The following is a 14599-nucleotide window of genomic DNA, read 5'->3' as shown; positions in this document are numbered from 1 at the left end:
CACATAGGTGTAAGCTATGCTTAGTTCGTAGGTCATAAACATCATTGGCAATAGGCCAACAGGTAAGAAACAACTTTCAAGAAATATATAACCCAGAACGGCCAAAAGTGACGAATGTCACTACATTTCTCGTACATTTGCTCACATGATAGGAGAATGTGAGACCATGCCTATCCTTTGTGAATATTCCTTGAGGCTACTAGTGTAGGCTATAAACCGTTAACTATTCAGAAGCTTTCCGACAATTTTACAGGATTTTCTCCTTTTTGGAATATAAATCATGTTCGCTGACAGAGTCGGAAATAATGATGCTGAGTGTTTTGACTGCACTAGGTATCGATAGCCACTGGGTAGCCACTATTAGCGTTCTGTATTGATTATCACTTTTTGTGTTTTGGAGCGACACCTCGTGGTAAAACCGAAACACATGCTTTACAGAAGTAGCCAACTCTATCGTAAACTATTGACATAAATCGTTTATTTTCGCTAATGCAGTTCGTCAGGTTCGGACGCAACAGCATGAATACCTCAATCTGTGAGTAGATTTGATACAACACTCTTAACCCTTTAACTGACTTCTCAACTGTTCGGTAGAGCTGACTTTGACAGTGAAATAACCACGAGAAGAAAAATATAATCGGACCCGCATCCTAACTGGTGTGTGGCTCCAACCATCTTTATAATTTGGCACAAAAATAATCGAATTTTAACACAACTACGTGAAGCAGCTGGCCGAATACTTTTCATATTTTCTCACTTTCGAGACCGAGAGAGCACCACAAATCACTCCGCATAGATTAGGGCATAGAACAGGACTTTGGTAGGAAAGGGGTAAACCGTGATGTTTGTTTCAGATAGAAGAGACCTTAAAGAACAGGAATATAATGTTAATTATGAAAAATGTAAAATAAAAAATAAAAAATCGTAGTGTCAAAATTTTACAAAAACATGCTCAGCCGTGCGGTAAATATGTCAATAAAGGGTGGAAATCATCATGACTGAGGCAGGGCAGATGTTAGCATGATAGTTGAGAGTGTTTTAAATGGAAAAAGCAAATATATTGTAAAAGTAAATATATTGAAATTAGAGTATAGCCTACTACCTGAACACAAGGTTATCATATGAGATCAAAGGTCAGCAAATACAGTGAGCTCCATAATGTTTGGGACAAAGACATTTTTTCTTCTTGATTTGTCTCTGTACTCCACAATTTTATATTTGTAATGGAACAATGCACATTTGGTTAAAGTGCACATACTCAGCTTTTATTCAATGGTATTTTACATTACACTCTGGTTTCACCATGTAGAAATACAGCATTTTTTATACATTGCCCCCCATTTCAGGGCACTGTAATGTTTGGGAGTTATTAATATTATGTAAATGAATGTAGTCATGTTTAGTACTGTGTCACATATCCTTTGCATACAACATAACACCATAACACCCCCACCCCCATGTTTCACAGATGAGGAGTGTGCTTTGGATCTTGGGTGGTTCCTTTTGGCCTCCACACTTTGCTCATGTATAAAAAGTTCTGCCGTTGTACCCCTGAGCACGTTAAAAAGTTGTTAAGTCTCTCTGGATAAGAGCGTCTGCAAATGCCAGCAATGTAATGAAAAAGTAGCCCTAGCAAGCCGGCTAGCTAACCACTAATGATGACCAACCCAGCTAGCACAAAACGCTTTCACAATGTTGCTGCCATGTAGCGCCAATATTATAACACTGACAGCACATTCCAGTGACATTGTGAGAACATTCTCTGTGTGCTAGCTTGGAGGTTGCCATGTTCAGTCGTTCTATGATCGCAATAAAAGTTATGAAACATGTAACAAGTTGACCTATGTTGTAATGTCGCACCCATTTCTATCACATTACGTTAGCGAGTTTTACTGACGTACTGGAGCTCTCCAGTACGTGCCTCCGACAGTGGACCATCACTCGCCGCGCCCAGAAAATGACACGGTTTACGGATGTAGATAGCAACATTGTTTTAATCTAGCTAGCTAAGCAGCTAGCTAGCATAGCGTTTCGGATGTCCATTAATAATATTTTCCCTGAGGTTTGTCCAGGAATTGCAGCATTTTGGTGAGTCTAATGGGTTGCGTGTTGCTTATTGTAGCTTACTAATAAGCCATAGCGAAACAACAACGCTGTTTGTGATAAGTCAAAATGAGCTGATCGAAATATAATTATTTAAAATATGCTAGGACTACGTAGCTAGCAAGCAGCTAATATTTTAGTGCTTGACTAACGTTTGTCAACGAGGATACCTTCATCTATATAGCTGGTAGGCAAGCTAAGAATATAGTCTAGCCAGACAGTGCGTATAGCTAGGTCTACCGCTGGCTGGTTACCAGCGATACGTGCATAACCACGTAGCTGTGTTGATGGACAAGAACATTGTTAACGTTAGTAATGTCCTACTTACAAATGTTTATCGTTATCTAGACATGTCAGCACACATATCGTGAAGGGCTAACTATTAGCACTGAACCAAACATGGTGCCCATCAAGTAGCTTCGTCAGATACAGATACATGTAAGTCTTGCCAAGTACTAGCTATCTGTGTTAGAATGTCGGACACAGCTGACTTGAGGTATGTTTTAATATTAGAAAACGTTAGATGACTCACTGATCAGAAAAGCGGCGCCTCAGTATTAACTATAATGAGGCTTGCACCTTTTGTGCAGCTAATAGAATATTTTTAGACCAGTTTCCTGTTAGTCATTTAGAGCAGTAACATAGTCTAAAGTTTGTTTCTAAAATGTGCATACCTTAAGAGGGGTGGGTTGTGTAATCTGAACCCATCACGGCATTAAAGGTAGTTGTTAGTATTTCCCACTGCACACCACATTATTTTTTTTTATACATCATAGTGAAAACAGGGCTTTCCCTGGGAGACTCACTTTATCCCCTCTCACTAGTGGCCTACCAGTGTATGGGCTTTGTGTCATGATCCCCATCCTGTTCATTTGTCTTGCTGTAGGGAGAGCAGTGCAGGCGGGTTTCCGTGTGTCTCATGTGGCTGAGTCCTGTGGCGGGGCCCGGTCAATGGTATCTCCCACCATGAAGGCTGTGGTCGACGCGGTTTGGGTGGTGTGGAGCGTCGGCGCCTCGATCTACGACTACGTGAACACGAACGCCATGGAGGAGCGCATCCACGCACTAGAGAATGTAATAACTATCCACCAGTGTGTCATCGGAGCGCTGACTGCGGGCCTGGTCCTGCTGATGACCTACATCCTGTTGAGGAAGCACTGAGGGCATATGGGTGATGCCAGCACGCGGGCACCAAGGTGCGTCAACTGCGGGCGCAGGAATCCAGCCTGGTCTGACACTCACAAAAAAAAAGGGACACAAACTGTCTGTTTTTTTAACACTGCCTTAAGGTACTTCTTGTTGACAGGTTCAAAGGTAGACATGCCACATAACATTTACTACTGATAAACTCTTTCATGTTTGCACTAATTTCCCATCAACAGTGGCCATACTTGAGAGGCTGTTTTCTGGGCAGTACTTTAATTTGTCTTTCTTGCTAAGATAAACTGAAATCCTGTATGCATATAATTCACCCTTTAGAATTCCTGAGTTGATAGAATGGTGCTTACCTAGTCCCAGTAGCGATCCAGGGAGAAGGCAGTGGACTTTGTGGAATCTGGGCATCAAACCCAGTCCCTTGGCCAATCACAGAAGTGACGGAAACATAATCTGGCCAGATTGGGTGCACCTCTGTGAGAATGGAACCGTTGAGCTCCCTAGAATCTGATGAGCCCCCTAATCTCTGTCCTGCCACCCTTACAGACAGACTTGAAGCTCGTAGATTCACTGGAATTTCCTTCTGAAGGAGGGAAGGGGTTCCATTTGAAAATCACGAAATATATGGGCCACACAAGGCCAATACTCAGCACCTTTCCCAGGGAATATAGGCATATTGTCCAAAGAATCTACAGTCTTGCTCTTAATGTGTAATGTACAATTGCTTACCTATTTTAATTGGGTTACATTTAGATACTGTATGATGTATTAAGGTTTTTAAAATGTTTTTGTGAAGGCTGTTAAGCACTATTCAGACAGAGCAGAGGTTACCAAATTTACAGCTCTCTAAAACCACTGTAAACCACTTTTAAGGTTATCATAGGTTTAACTGGAAACATTTAAAGTGTCCTTAATCTTTAAATCTGCAGTTATTAGGCACATCATTTGTTGGCTTTTGAAGTGACTGTCTCAATGCTGTGCCATTCTCTTCCACGTAGATCAGTCATCTTGTAGATTTTTACATTGTGCTGCTTTTTCTCATCTGATGGGCATTGATCCAACATGTCATAACACTTTTTTGTACTCTGTGATCATGAAAGAATGTAATATGTAGGGATGCACAATAGGGTCACTATGGAGCTGATATAAACTAGCTGACCTTGATCATATCAGCCGATGCCAATACCTCCCTGCTTTGCACTACATCACAAGTGCAAACCGCAGTTCCCAGCATTCATAGAAGTAAATGTGCACAGTTCTCCAGTAATGAAGGAAAAAATGTAACACATTTATTGGCATAACAAAATACCGAAGCTTACTTTTGTATTAATCAGAGAGCTTTAGTCTAGAGAACTACTGAGTCTGTATAGCTCTATATGAGCAGGTAAAAATGATAAATTCGTGTTTCGAATGACTTTGACTAGGCTACTTTTTGTGCATGACAATTTAACTAAATCTACTGCATCAGCAGCACATGAAATGTGTTGCCTCCATGGTGCATGAACGTTGTGTCATCACATTGGGCATAGTCTTAGCTTAACGGCTAGTGCCGGCAAGTTCATTTTAAGATGTCTGCCGATGCAGGTACAACCCCACATATTATTGTGCATTCCTAGTAATTCCTTACGGGCAATATTATGGTACTTTATCATGTTTGGGGTGTTCATAAAGGGCTTAAAAGTATAGGTTTTTTCAGAGTGTAGTATGTAGACGCTGGGCAACAGCCCTGTTTCAGAAAGCAAACTTTTTTTTTTTAGGTCCATGCATTCCGAGTGCCCATTCCAACACAAATATATTTGAAAGTATAGATATGAAAAATAGCACCTAAACCTGATTGGCTACTCAGGTTTCAGGATCAGTGACTTCCAATGGAGTGATTTCTTCCAAAACACAGGCCACCAGAAGTCTCATAATTGGCCTTGGCACACTGGCTGATTAGTTAAAAGCAGAGGGTGGCTAATATCATTCAGCTCACAGACAGCTGAAAGGGAAGCATTTTAATCCTCACCTGACCCCAAAAGCTGATAAACAGTTTGCACATGTGAACTGAATTTGTGACATGGTGTTGGTGGAATACTGTTTAAAGAATTCACAAATGACTACTGAAAGAGAACGAAACTTTACTGTAGTTCAGAGCCCGATGTACATTACTCGTATGAGGTTATACTATTTGTGAAATATTTTGGGTCCACACCCTATCCGTGTTCAGATTATCGGAATGCATTTCCTGAATTGACGCCTGCAAGCAAACAGAATGTGACACTACAGCCGTGAACTAATGGTGACTACACAGACACACGCTCTTGTTTAAATCATGTTTGTGTGCTTCATTTATCCATTTATCATTTGTGATATCACGTCCATTTTTATTTCTGTATGGAATGGTGTGCCAGGGCCTGCGGATGGCACAGGAAGTCAAGTGTCAAACCAGGATTAAAGAGTTAATGCACATGTAGCCAAACCAGAGCAGCCCTGCTTTTCTGTTTGAATAGTTCAAAATATGTGACGAGGGACTAGCACAGAAACGCCCCATAAAAACTATTTTGTAGGAAGTTATTTATTTGATGTTAAATATTGCAACAATGTTCTAAATTCTAATAAATGTTTAATTCTACGAAGGTCTGAGAGAACGGGTTGTTCGGATTTGTAATTGTGTTTCGTACACGCTCAGCTCGTAGAGTGTATTTTTGGCCATAAAAGACACAGAATTTCCCAGTAAACCAAACTGGGGGAGGGGCCAGAGTCAACCAAAATCCTGACCTTAACAAATGAGAACAGTTGAATCTCAGAGTCAAAAGTCGTGTCTGGCAACACAGCCGCTTGTGCCCTTCATAATGACAGAAGGTTTGAAAGCATCTCTGAACAAACAGTGAAATGTGAGCGACACCGTGGCTGCCAGCTCCTGGTTGTGTAAACAGAGCGGGCGCTCTAGATGTGGCCTGTCTGCAGCAGGGTGTACTGGGAAACGAAGTTCTCCACGCACTGGCCCTCCAGGCTCTTCATGGCTCGCCAGTGAATCTTCCCGCAGTTCTCTGGGTTCCCCCGGGGGCTGAGCTCCTCCCTGATGTAACTCAGCCACAGCTCTGCAAAGATCGCGAGGCACATTTTCAGAAACAATGCAGCAAAACGGGGGGCCCCGTTTCCTTACCAAGAGTCGCGCTGCACTTCTGCGCGTTCCATTTTGGCTCTTCTGCGTTCGCTTGTCTGCGTTTGTGTCACAAAGATGTTTGCACTACCACACCCGATGCCCTTGGACACACGCATTAAAGGTCAAGGCACTGTGAGTGTGGAAAACCTGTTGTGCAGGCCCCGATTTCCTGTTGCGAGCTCTGCCGTCCGCACAAGAATGCTCACCATTGTCTATCGAGCCGAATTCTCTGAGCGCCCGCTCGTAGTAGTCCCTCAGATTGCTGATCTTTGGAAGTTCCTGTGAAAACAAGATTGGCACTCTGGCTTTGTACAGTCTTGACAAATCATGGTGTTGCAACACACGGGCATTTGTGTGGGGTTAAACATGTGGCCACATTTCCCACTGTGACAGCACAGACAAGGATACTGTGAAAATTCTGACACGCTACAGAAGTTTCAGAGGACTACACACACAAGCATTAACATGGCTGACGTACGTTTTGCACGGATTTTCAAACCTCGTCACAAAGTAGGTTCATACTCGTGTCCTGGAGCGAAGGACGTTGGCGAATGAAATGTCATACCCGAGCCTTACCTGCTCTTTCTCTATCTGGATCATTCTGGTAAAAAATGCCTTGGAGAAGGGGCGGCTCTCGTGTAAACTGCAAGCAAAAGGATGATCAGTACATTTCTGGGGCATATTTTTAAATGATGTTGTATGCACTGTATATACAAGATAATAAGATAATCTAGGGGGATATTTTAAAGCATCTAGTTCGTCAAAGGCATTAGTCACAGCAGGTTTGGCTGTGTCAGTCACTGTTCATGGCAGACGAGACCGTTCTTTAATTGAGTGAAAGTAGTCATCCTCAGGCCTGTACCTAGTGAAGGTCTTTCTGGCCTTCTTGTACCCGCCAGTTCTGTAGGACCAGTCCAGGTACTTCTCCTTCATCTCCATGGACACGGCAGGTACCGGGGAGGACAGACCCCTCTGAAAACAGCAAAAGCAAATTCTACAAGGTCACAGGACTGAATGGCAAAGTTTCATCCTTACCAAGCTTGCTTCATAATAGGCCTGGCCTAAACACTATTAAGTTAGCTGCGTGGGTGTTTGGCAAATAAATGGCAACAGAACGCAAAATATAATTTTAATAGGATAGGACGAGGACAGTGACCTGTGAAGGAAGGGGACTCATATTTTAATGATAACTTTCCATTAGATTTACTGGAACAATCAGCTGGACAGTGAAGAATTGGTAGATCGTAACCAAGCATGTCAGAGGACTAGAGTTTTGTATGAATGTACTGGGATGGCAGGTATGCCTCGGCGGGGCGGCATGCCCCGTATTACTGATCCAGACATGCAGGGGGAGCTGGTATAGGGTACCTGGAATAGGGCCTCTGTGTCCTCAGGGCTCTGACTGGAGGCACTCCACTCTACCTGCAGCAGCCACAGCGGGAGACTCTCCTGGGAAAGTCAAACAAACTATAACCACACACTGCCCCCCCCCCGTTTTCTACACAAGCTCTCCGGCAACCGCGGGACAGCTGGTCCGAAATCCACGCAGGACCAAACATTTTAACGTACCGTCAGCAGAACTTCAACTTAATGTGCGCGCGCTGAAATGGGGGCTGTGAAGTCCACATGTTTCAGGATAAACAGTCCTTTGTAGCAGTGAGGCCTTATATAATGACCTATGTAATCCCACACATACTGCTACTTGTTTCACCTCAGGTCACACCAGCCAAAACAATGACTACTCACTACTACTTTTGTTTAATTAGTACTAGGCCGTGTATGGCTACAGAAGGAGTTTTTTTTTTTTAACCCCATTTCAGTCTGAGGAAGTTGGCAGGCCTTTGGATAAATCGGTGAAGGACAAGATAAGATGGATTTAGCCCAGAGCATTTTTTCATTATGAGAAGATAACTGGAATCAGGGCATTTCTGGTGTTCATATTTCAGACCTGCCCCATATACTGCGCAGCGCTGCTACCTTGGGATTCACGTGTTTCAGTGCTTCCTGGAATAGCCTGCCGGCATCGGCACTCCCCAGCTGCACCAGCAACTGCAAGCTGCAGCTCCAGGTCTGCACCGATTGGCTGAAGCGCTTTGTGGCTGCCATGGCGACTCGAGATGCACTCTCAGTATCTCCTGCTGCAACCAAGACCTGCAACTGGACACAGACAGAGTTTACATTATTTCATACATTTTTTTTTTTTTTTAAACATATAACACTTTCCATCCATTGAATTCAAAGTACTTTCCAAAAAAATTGTAACAATTATACGTGGAACATAAAATTGGATAACTACTGTGCACACCTAACTACCTACAATTTCTGACCCAAATTCTGATAATACTCCTGACTTTCCAGAACCCTCCTCTAGGTCATGAACTCTGTCAGTGCTACACAGGAGTCACATAATTGGCTCTAGCCTGTATATTACAGGATGCATTCATCAAAAATATTCAGTCAGTCCACTTGATACAACTTTACAATCTTGGAATTATTATTTCTGGAGCAATGGAGTAAAAACAATCCTGTAAGGGGACAGAGCAGTGCCCCACCTGGGCTACTCTAAATTCTACACCCACAAATCTATAGTTTGCAAAAAAAAAAAAAAGATTTTCAGTTTGTGCGTAAATGGTAAAATGGACTGCGTTCATATAGCGCTTTTATCCAAAGCGCTTTACAATTGATGCCTCTCATTCACACACTCACACACCAACGGTGAAAGGCTGTCATGCAAGGTACCAGTCAGCTCAGTTGGGAGCAATTAGGGGTTAGGTGTCTTGCTCAGGGACACTTCGACACACGGCCCGGGGCGGGGGATCGAACCAGCAACCCTCCAGACTGCCAGACGACCGCTCTTACCTCCTGAGCTATGTCGCCCCATGATGCGTGCACTCCTAATACACTCAATATGAGCTGCTCAGCCTAAGCGCGCCTCAGACAGACAACACGAGGAAAGTCTGGAGTGTTTGTAGTCTCTTCAAGCACTGAAGGGGAGGGGTTAGGCAATGTACCATAGAGCGCTGTCCTCTCACCCATTTCTTGTAGAAAGGCTCCTGCAGCAGCGAGGACTCATCGGCCCTCTGAAGCGCTTCCAGAAGCTTCTCCTGCCTCTGGAAAAACATGGACACGCCCAGGTCAAGCACAGGAGAGGACCGATGACCACCTTTCATTTCACACGGTTCTGAATTCACAGAAAAACCGCTCACAGCCGTTATTTTTTAAATCCCAGATTTCCTCCGGCTACAGGCTCCATGATGAGGAGGCTACAGGCTTAGTGCCCAAGGTTACCTTGTCCTTGAGCTCCTGGACGTTGGTCTTCCTCTTGAATCTGTCCAAGCAGAAGGTGATGTAACAGGACCACATGGCCTCTGTAGGAACGGGGGGGGGGGAAAGCCATATGGAGGAAAGCCGCACACAATCGACAAAATCAGCATACGCAACAAAAACACGAGTACAGGAAAGCACAGTTTTTCCGCAGTTGAAGGAACATTCAGTGCAAGTTGGGTGTGCATATATACATGCACCACGTGTCAGTCTATAAGGTGCAATGTTTGTGTGGGTGTCGGAGCCTGTCAGCCAGTCTATGTACCTGAATTGAGGCTCTTCAGGCCCTCCTCGTACACCAGGCAGCACCGCTCCTCTCTCCTGGCGATGTCCGTCGCACGGCCCTTGGCCGTCGATGGCACCGCCCCCATCTCCGCCCCCAACCCCGCCTCCAACTCCCGCTTGGCCATATAGTCCCAGGTGAGGGGGTCATCAGCGTATCTGCTCTGCAGGCTGAACACACACACACAGACACACACACACACAGAAATGATGAAAACCTACATCATGCCATTCTGTGGTTCACTACTTGCATTATTTAGTTCATGATAAATAAGAGAACACAAAATCCAGTCTCACTCCTGAATTATGAAGTCCTGCAGTGTCTTCGTGAAGTCGAAAATCTCAGCAATTTTCAAGAGGGACAGCACAAACTCAGCGCCTGGGAAGAGCACACGGGTAACAGGCCTCTGCATTGCACTACTCAAACAATCAAAACAGTTTTCATGCAGAGCTGTGCGGTACATATCAAAATTGTACCTTGAATTTTTTCAGTTGCGTCTCTGTATACAATCTCAGCCAGCCTAGCATCCATGATCTCTGCGGAGAACTCGTACTCTCCCTGTGGAACATAAAAGGCTCATATTAGGACCCTGTCAAAGGAAAACTCAGTCCATCATTGACAGGATATGTAGGGGAGGGGGGAGAATTATCCACAGATTCTCCTGACAAATGATGTCTGGCTCCATGTTCCTAACATTCAAGCTTAAAAATTTCAGATGCCTCATTATCAATTTTCATAAGTTGCAATACATCACCGGAAACCACTTTACCGACAGGAACCTCATGAAGCCACAAAGCACACAGGACAGAGGGACAAACCAGCTGCCAATCCGGTTTGATATTCAGAATCTGAGGCCGAACCCACCAGGTCCACCTTGGCCTGCTCCAGCTCCTGCTGCTGTTTCCTCAGCTTCTCCGCGTGCATCAGCTCCATGCGCAAGTACTGTCCGGAGAGATGAGGGAGACGAGTCAGGATGATGTCAGAGTGCACTGCCACCCCCTCCCCCCCCCCCCCCCCCCCCCCCCCCACACACACACACACGCACACAGACAGACACAGACAGACACACACAAAATCTAGTTCTGACTGCGCTGTTGAATAAACCATGATCTCAGCCATATCAGAGAACACCAAGACCAAGACACCGCAAGCGTGAGAATGGCAGCCAAAAGCTTGCCTTTGTCCTCAGATGCAGTTTTGGGGTGTTAGACTTAAGAGGACCTGATAGCTCCTCCAGTATTTTTAGCTGGATGGCCGGTGTGATCGGGGTTCTCCCCCTAAGTAACAACCATAGACCGTATAAAAATGGTAACAACACAGGGACTAAACCCGCTCCTCACCTCTTGGTAGATTTTCTCACTCTTGGGGTGAAAGCGCAAAGCCCGCAAGAAAAGGTGCCTGGCACTTTCAGACGAATTCCGATCCTCCATCTCGAACTTGGCAGCCATGATCCACAGGGCTAAATGGGAAAGAGGAAGCCAGTCATTCTGTCTGCCCTTCACTACAAACAGAGCAAACACCAGGCCTGAACCCCCAAATAGCCAGTACATGAGGTATATTATAAAATTCCCCAATATGATGACTTTGAATACAATTATTCACACAGAATCCAAATTACAAAAACCTCCCTAGTCACTGGCTGATATCTTAAATTTCAGATGGGCTTGGTCTATAAAATTGTTTTTAAAAACACACCTGCAGACAACATCTGATCAAAATCATAACTGATTCAATTGTAACGAAAACACTCAACGTGTTAATTGTTCAATTTTCATAAATGTAACCGCTCTTTTTTTTTTACTCATGAGTACACTGGTTAAACAGAGGCTGATTTATCAATGGCTGAGCTAAGTCGGGTCTGAGTTGAGCCGAGTATGGGTCAAGTGTGGCATCCATTAGACACACAGTTTATAATAAGAGGGCGTGGCTTATTACAGAAAACATGTCACATCCCAAATAATTTAAACCAATTAAACTGAACTATTTTGTGTAAATTTACCTGGTTTGTCGGGATGGATGGCCAGCATAGAGGAGAAAACCTTGCTGAGTCGAGACTTTGTGTTCTGGTTATGGGGGGGGGAAAGCACAACAATAAAGGTTAACTAATGCCTATTGTCTGAAAAAGTAATGAGGAAATTACTTGTTTGACATACCCATTTCTTACAGAAGGCAACATGGGACAGCCACAGCTGCACATCATCCTATAAATGTAAGGCAAATATATTTAGTCCTGAACACAGACAGTTTCATGCATCAGTGTATTCACTGCCAAATTTCCGTGTGCAGGTCGGTTGTCTGAGGAAGACCTGTACCTTCCACTTTGCAGTTGCTCGTCGGAAAACGTTGTTTATTCTCTGCATGATGGTCAATTCGATCTCTTCCCTCTTAAAATGGTAACCAATGCGCTGAAAGTCAAAGACATGAAAAATAAGAACCGTCCACCATCTTGAAAACCTTATTTTTTGTTAACAAAAGAAAGCAATATAGCACCATTTCCAAACAATCGATGAAGTAGTCATTGGTCCTAGCAAGTTTTATAGGCTACTGTCAGCACTGCTCGCCTTGAGATCCAGACTACGTTTTGCGGCGTGACCTCGCCTACATATCCAGGAGCTAAATAATATAATCAAACTGATTAATGTTTCATTCTGCACAGTTCCCATGTTACCATTTTTTCCACAAGCCGATAACACTGTACAATAATAAACTCGGAAAGCTAGTTTACCGATCTTCTCTTCTTTATCAGCTCCAAGACGTTAATCTCATGCTGGAAGAAAGACATAACTGAAATTAGTGAACACAGTCTATTATAAAATAGGTTATACGTTTGTTCATGGTATATCAGTGCCGCGGTTAGTGATTTACTAACAACTCTGCATTTCTACCAAGAACATAAACTAAGGTTTAAGAGCTATTATCACACAGCGTACTTGCAATTACGTGTAGCCAAAAACTGTCCATTCTGCAAGACCACTCACCTGAATATATGTGATGAAATCTTCTTTGCATATTGTCACTCTGTGCAACTTGTATTCCAGGGCCGTTGCTTTTTTAATCATAGCCCTGAAACACACAGATCGTTTCGCTTTTATCGCTGCTCCGGCGATGGGATAGAACATCGGATGGGAAGGATAGTACTTCATCAAACCGCCAACAAACTAGGTAGCTAGCTCTTATTTGCAAATGAAGCAAACAGTTAAAAGAGAATGTATCTTAGCGGCGCGTGCCATGTAATGCCTATTTTGCCTCCAGCAACACAGATAATATAGCTAGCCAGGTAATTCAGCCAACGAGATGACTTACTTGACTTCATTTTTGGTGAATAGTCCCACTCTTTCCAGCTGCTCTAATTCCGGAATCCTGTCCTCAATCCGTTGTTGGATTATTTCCGCCATATTTCAGTTGCTTCAGGTGTATATAACTATTACAGCTTCCTGAGCTTCTGGATGATCTGGCACAATATAGTTACAAATGCTGCATCCCAAATCCACTGAAGCCTCAATGTGTGTACATGTTCCACACGTGTGGAAGTTGTCAGCAGCTTCGTTTCCGGTCCTGCTGCTAAATGATTCCGTGAAGAAACATCAGCTCAACTTTCACACACCCCGTGTAGAATTTGGTATTATCGTTTAGGTTTCGTTCATTCTCCAAATGACAATTCATGTACAGACATGCTAACATACATGAATAATAATATAGATATTAAATCTATTAATTTGCAGTTTAAGAAATGAACAGGATTCGATTGCCTAGTCTTCGTCTGGTAGACCCAGGTAATTTAAACGTGGCTATGACGGAAAACTTGAAAGATATTGGTAATAAAGGGTTTCTGGGGGCTCTGGTTAGGGGTATGACAGTAAACATAAGCAACAAACCTCACTAATGGTGAGCTTATGGACAGCCATGTGAGCATAGTTCCATTATAACATCATAAGTTCTGAGCATAACAATACTTGGATAATGACGCCAGTATGCATGTGATGACACTGGACTCAAATGATTACACCATTATAATGTCCATGTTGGAACAGACCGTTCCTGACTTGCTTCTGACATAATGGTTTTGTGGTTCAGCTGTTGTGATTGGAGCATTGTCCTTTGCCATAGTAACACGAAGGCCAAAGGCTTACATTTGTTAAATGAGAAGTAGGTTACTGAAACTACTCCCCCTAACAGCAGGTGCAAAACGCTCATGTTTGTCCGCACACTGACTGACGGTCCAGCTCCATTTCATGAAAGTCCCTTGTCTATTTTCGTTTGCACAGGACAACGATATTCCACCAGTCTAAATTGTATTCAGTACAATGACAAATTCAAGTCTGTCCTGGATTACTGACAACCTACAACTAAAAATGTATCCATTTGTTACACTGTATACACAAAGAAGAGAGTTCCTGTAAATTAGTAGCTCCCTTGATGCACCACGCTTGCACGACGATTTCCCGCAAAATCGTTTCAAAGGGGAAAGGAGCGCGAGCGGCAATTTTGTTTTCTCCACCGAACTTGTCTTTTACGCCCTTGAACTCACAATAGACCAATCATAATATCCAGAGTTCAAAGTCCCTCGTGGGGGCGGGGCGGATAGA

The 14599-nt window shown here is 43.6% G+C and overlaps 1 protein-coding gene across 1 annotated transcript; it reads right to left on the bottom strand.

The window, feature by feature from the left end:
- Positions 1 to 5361: 5361 nt before the first annotated feature.
- utp6 (UTP6 small subunit processome component) lies at positions 5362 to 13594 on the bottom strand. Its single transcript, XM_035405781.1, has 19 exons — positions 13317 to 13594; positions 12992 to 13076; positions 12739 to 12780; positions 12326 to 12418; positions 12167 to 12214; positions 12013 to 12076; positions 11354 to 11472; positions 10878 to 10955; positions 10490 to 10571; positions 10310 to 10391; positions 9996 to 10183; positions 9695 to 9774; positions 9439 to 9516; positions 8384 to 8563; positions 7775 to 7855; positions 7269 to 7378; positions 6983 to 7049; positions 6613 to 6685; positions 5362 to 6341 (listed from the first exon to the last, which is right to left on the bottom strand). Exons 1-19 carry the CDS (start codon positions 13406 to 13408, stop codon positions 6187 to 6189), a joined length of 1797 nt encoding a protein of 598 aa, XP_035261672.1. The 5' UTR covers positions 13409 to 13594; the 3' UTR covers positions 5362 to 6186.
- Between the last annotated feature and the right edge of the window lie 1005 nt (positions 13595 to 14599).

Source organism: Anguilla anguilla, chromosome 2 (genome assembly GCF_013347855.1).
Source record: "Anguilla anguilla isolate fAngAng1 chromosome 2, fAngAng1.pri, whole genome shotgun sequence".
In the NCBI taxonomy this organism is placed as follows: Eukaryota; Metazoa; Chordata; class Actinopteri; order Anguilliformes; family Anguillidae; genus Anguilla; species Anguilla anguilla.
The sequence above is the reverse complement of the archived record's forward strand: the minus strand, read 5'-3'. Positions and strand labels throughout refer to the sequence as shown.

Bases quoted from the DNA above. Each gene is read 5' to 3' on its own strand.
- utp6 (XM_035405781.1), bottom strand. From the start codon at position 13,408: ATGGCGGAAATAATCCAACAACGGATTGAGGACAGGATTCCGGAATTA. The intron at 7,856-8,383 runs GTAGCAGCGCTG...TGACTTTCCCAG, and splicing joins TGAAACACGTGAATCCCAAG to GAGAGTCTCCCGCTGTGGCT. The intron at 7,050-7,268 runs GTACAGGCCTGA...TTTTGCTTGCAG, and splicing joins GCCAGAAAGACCTTCACTAG to TTTACACGAGAGCCGCCCCT.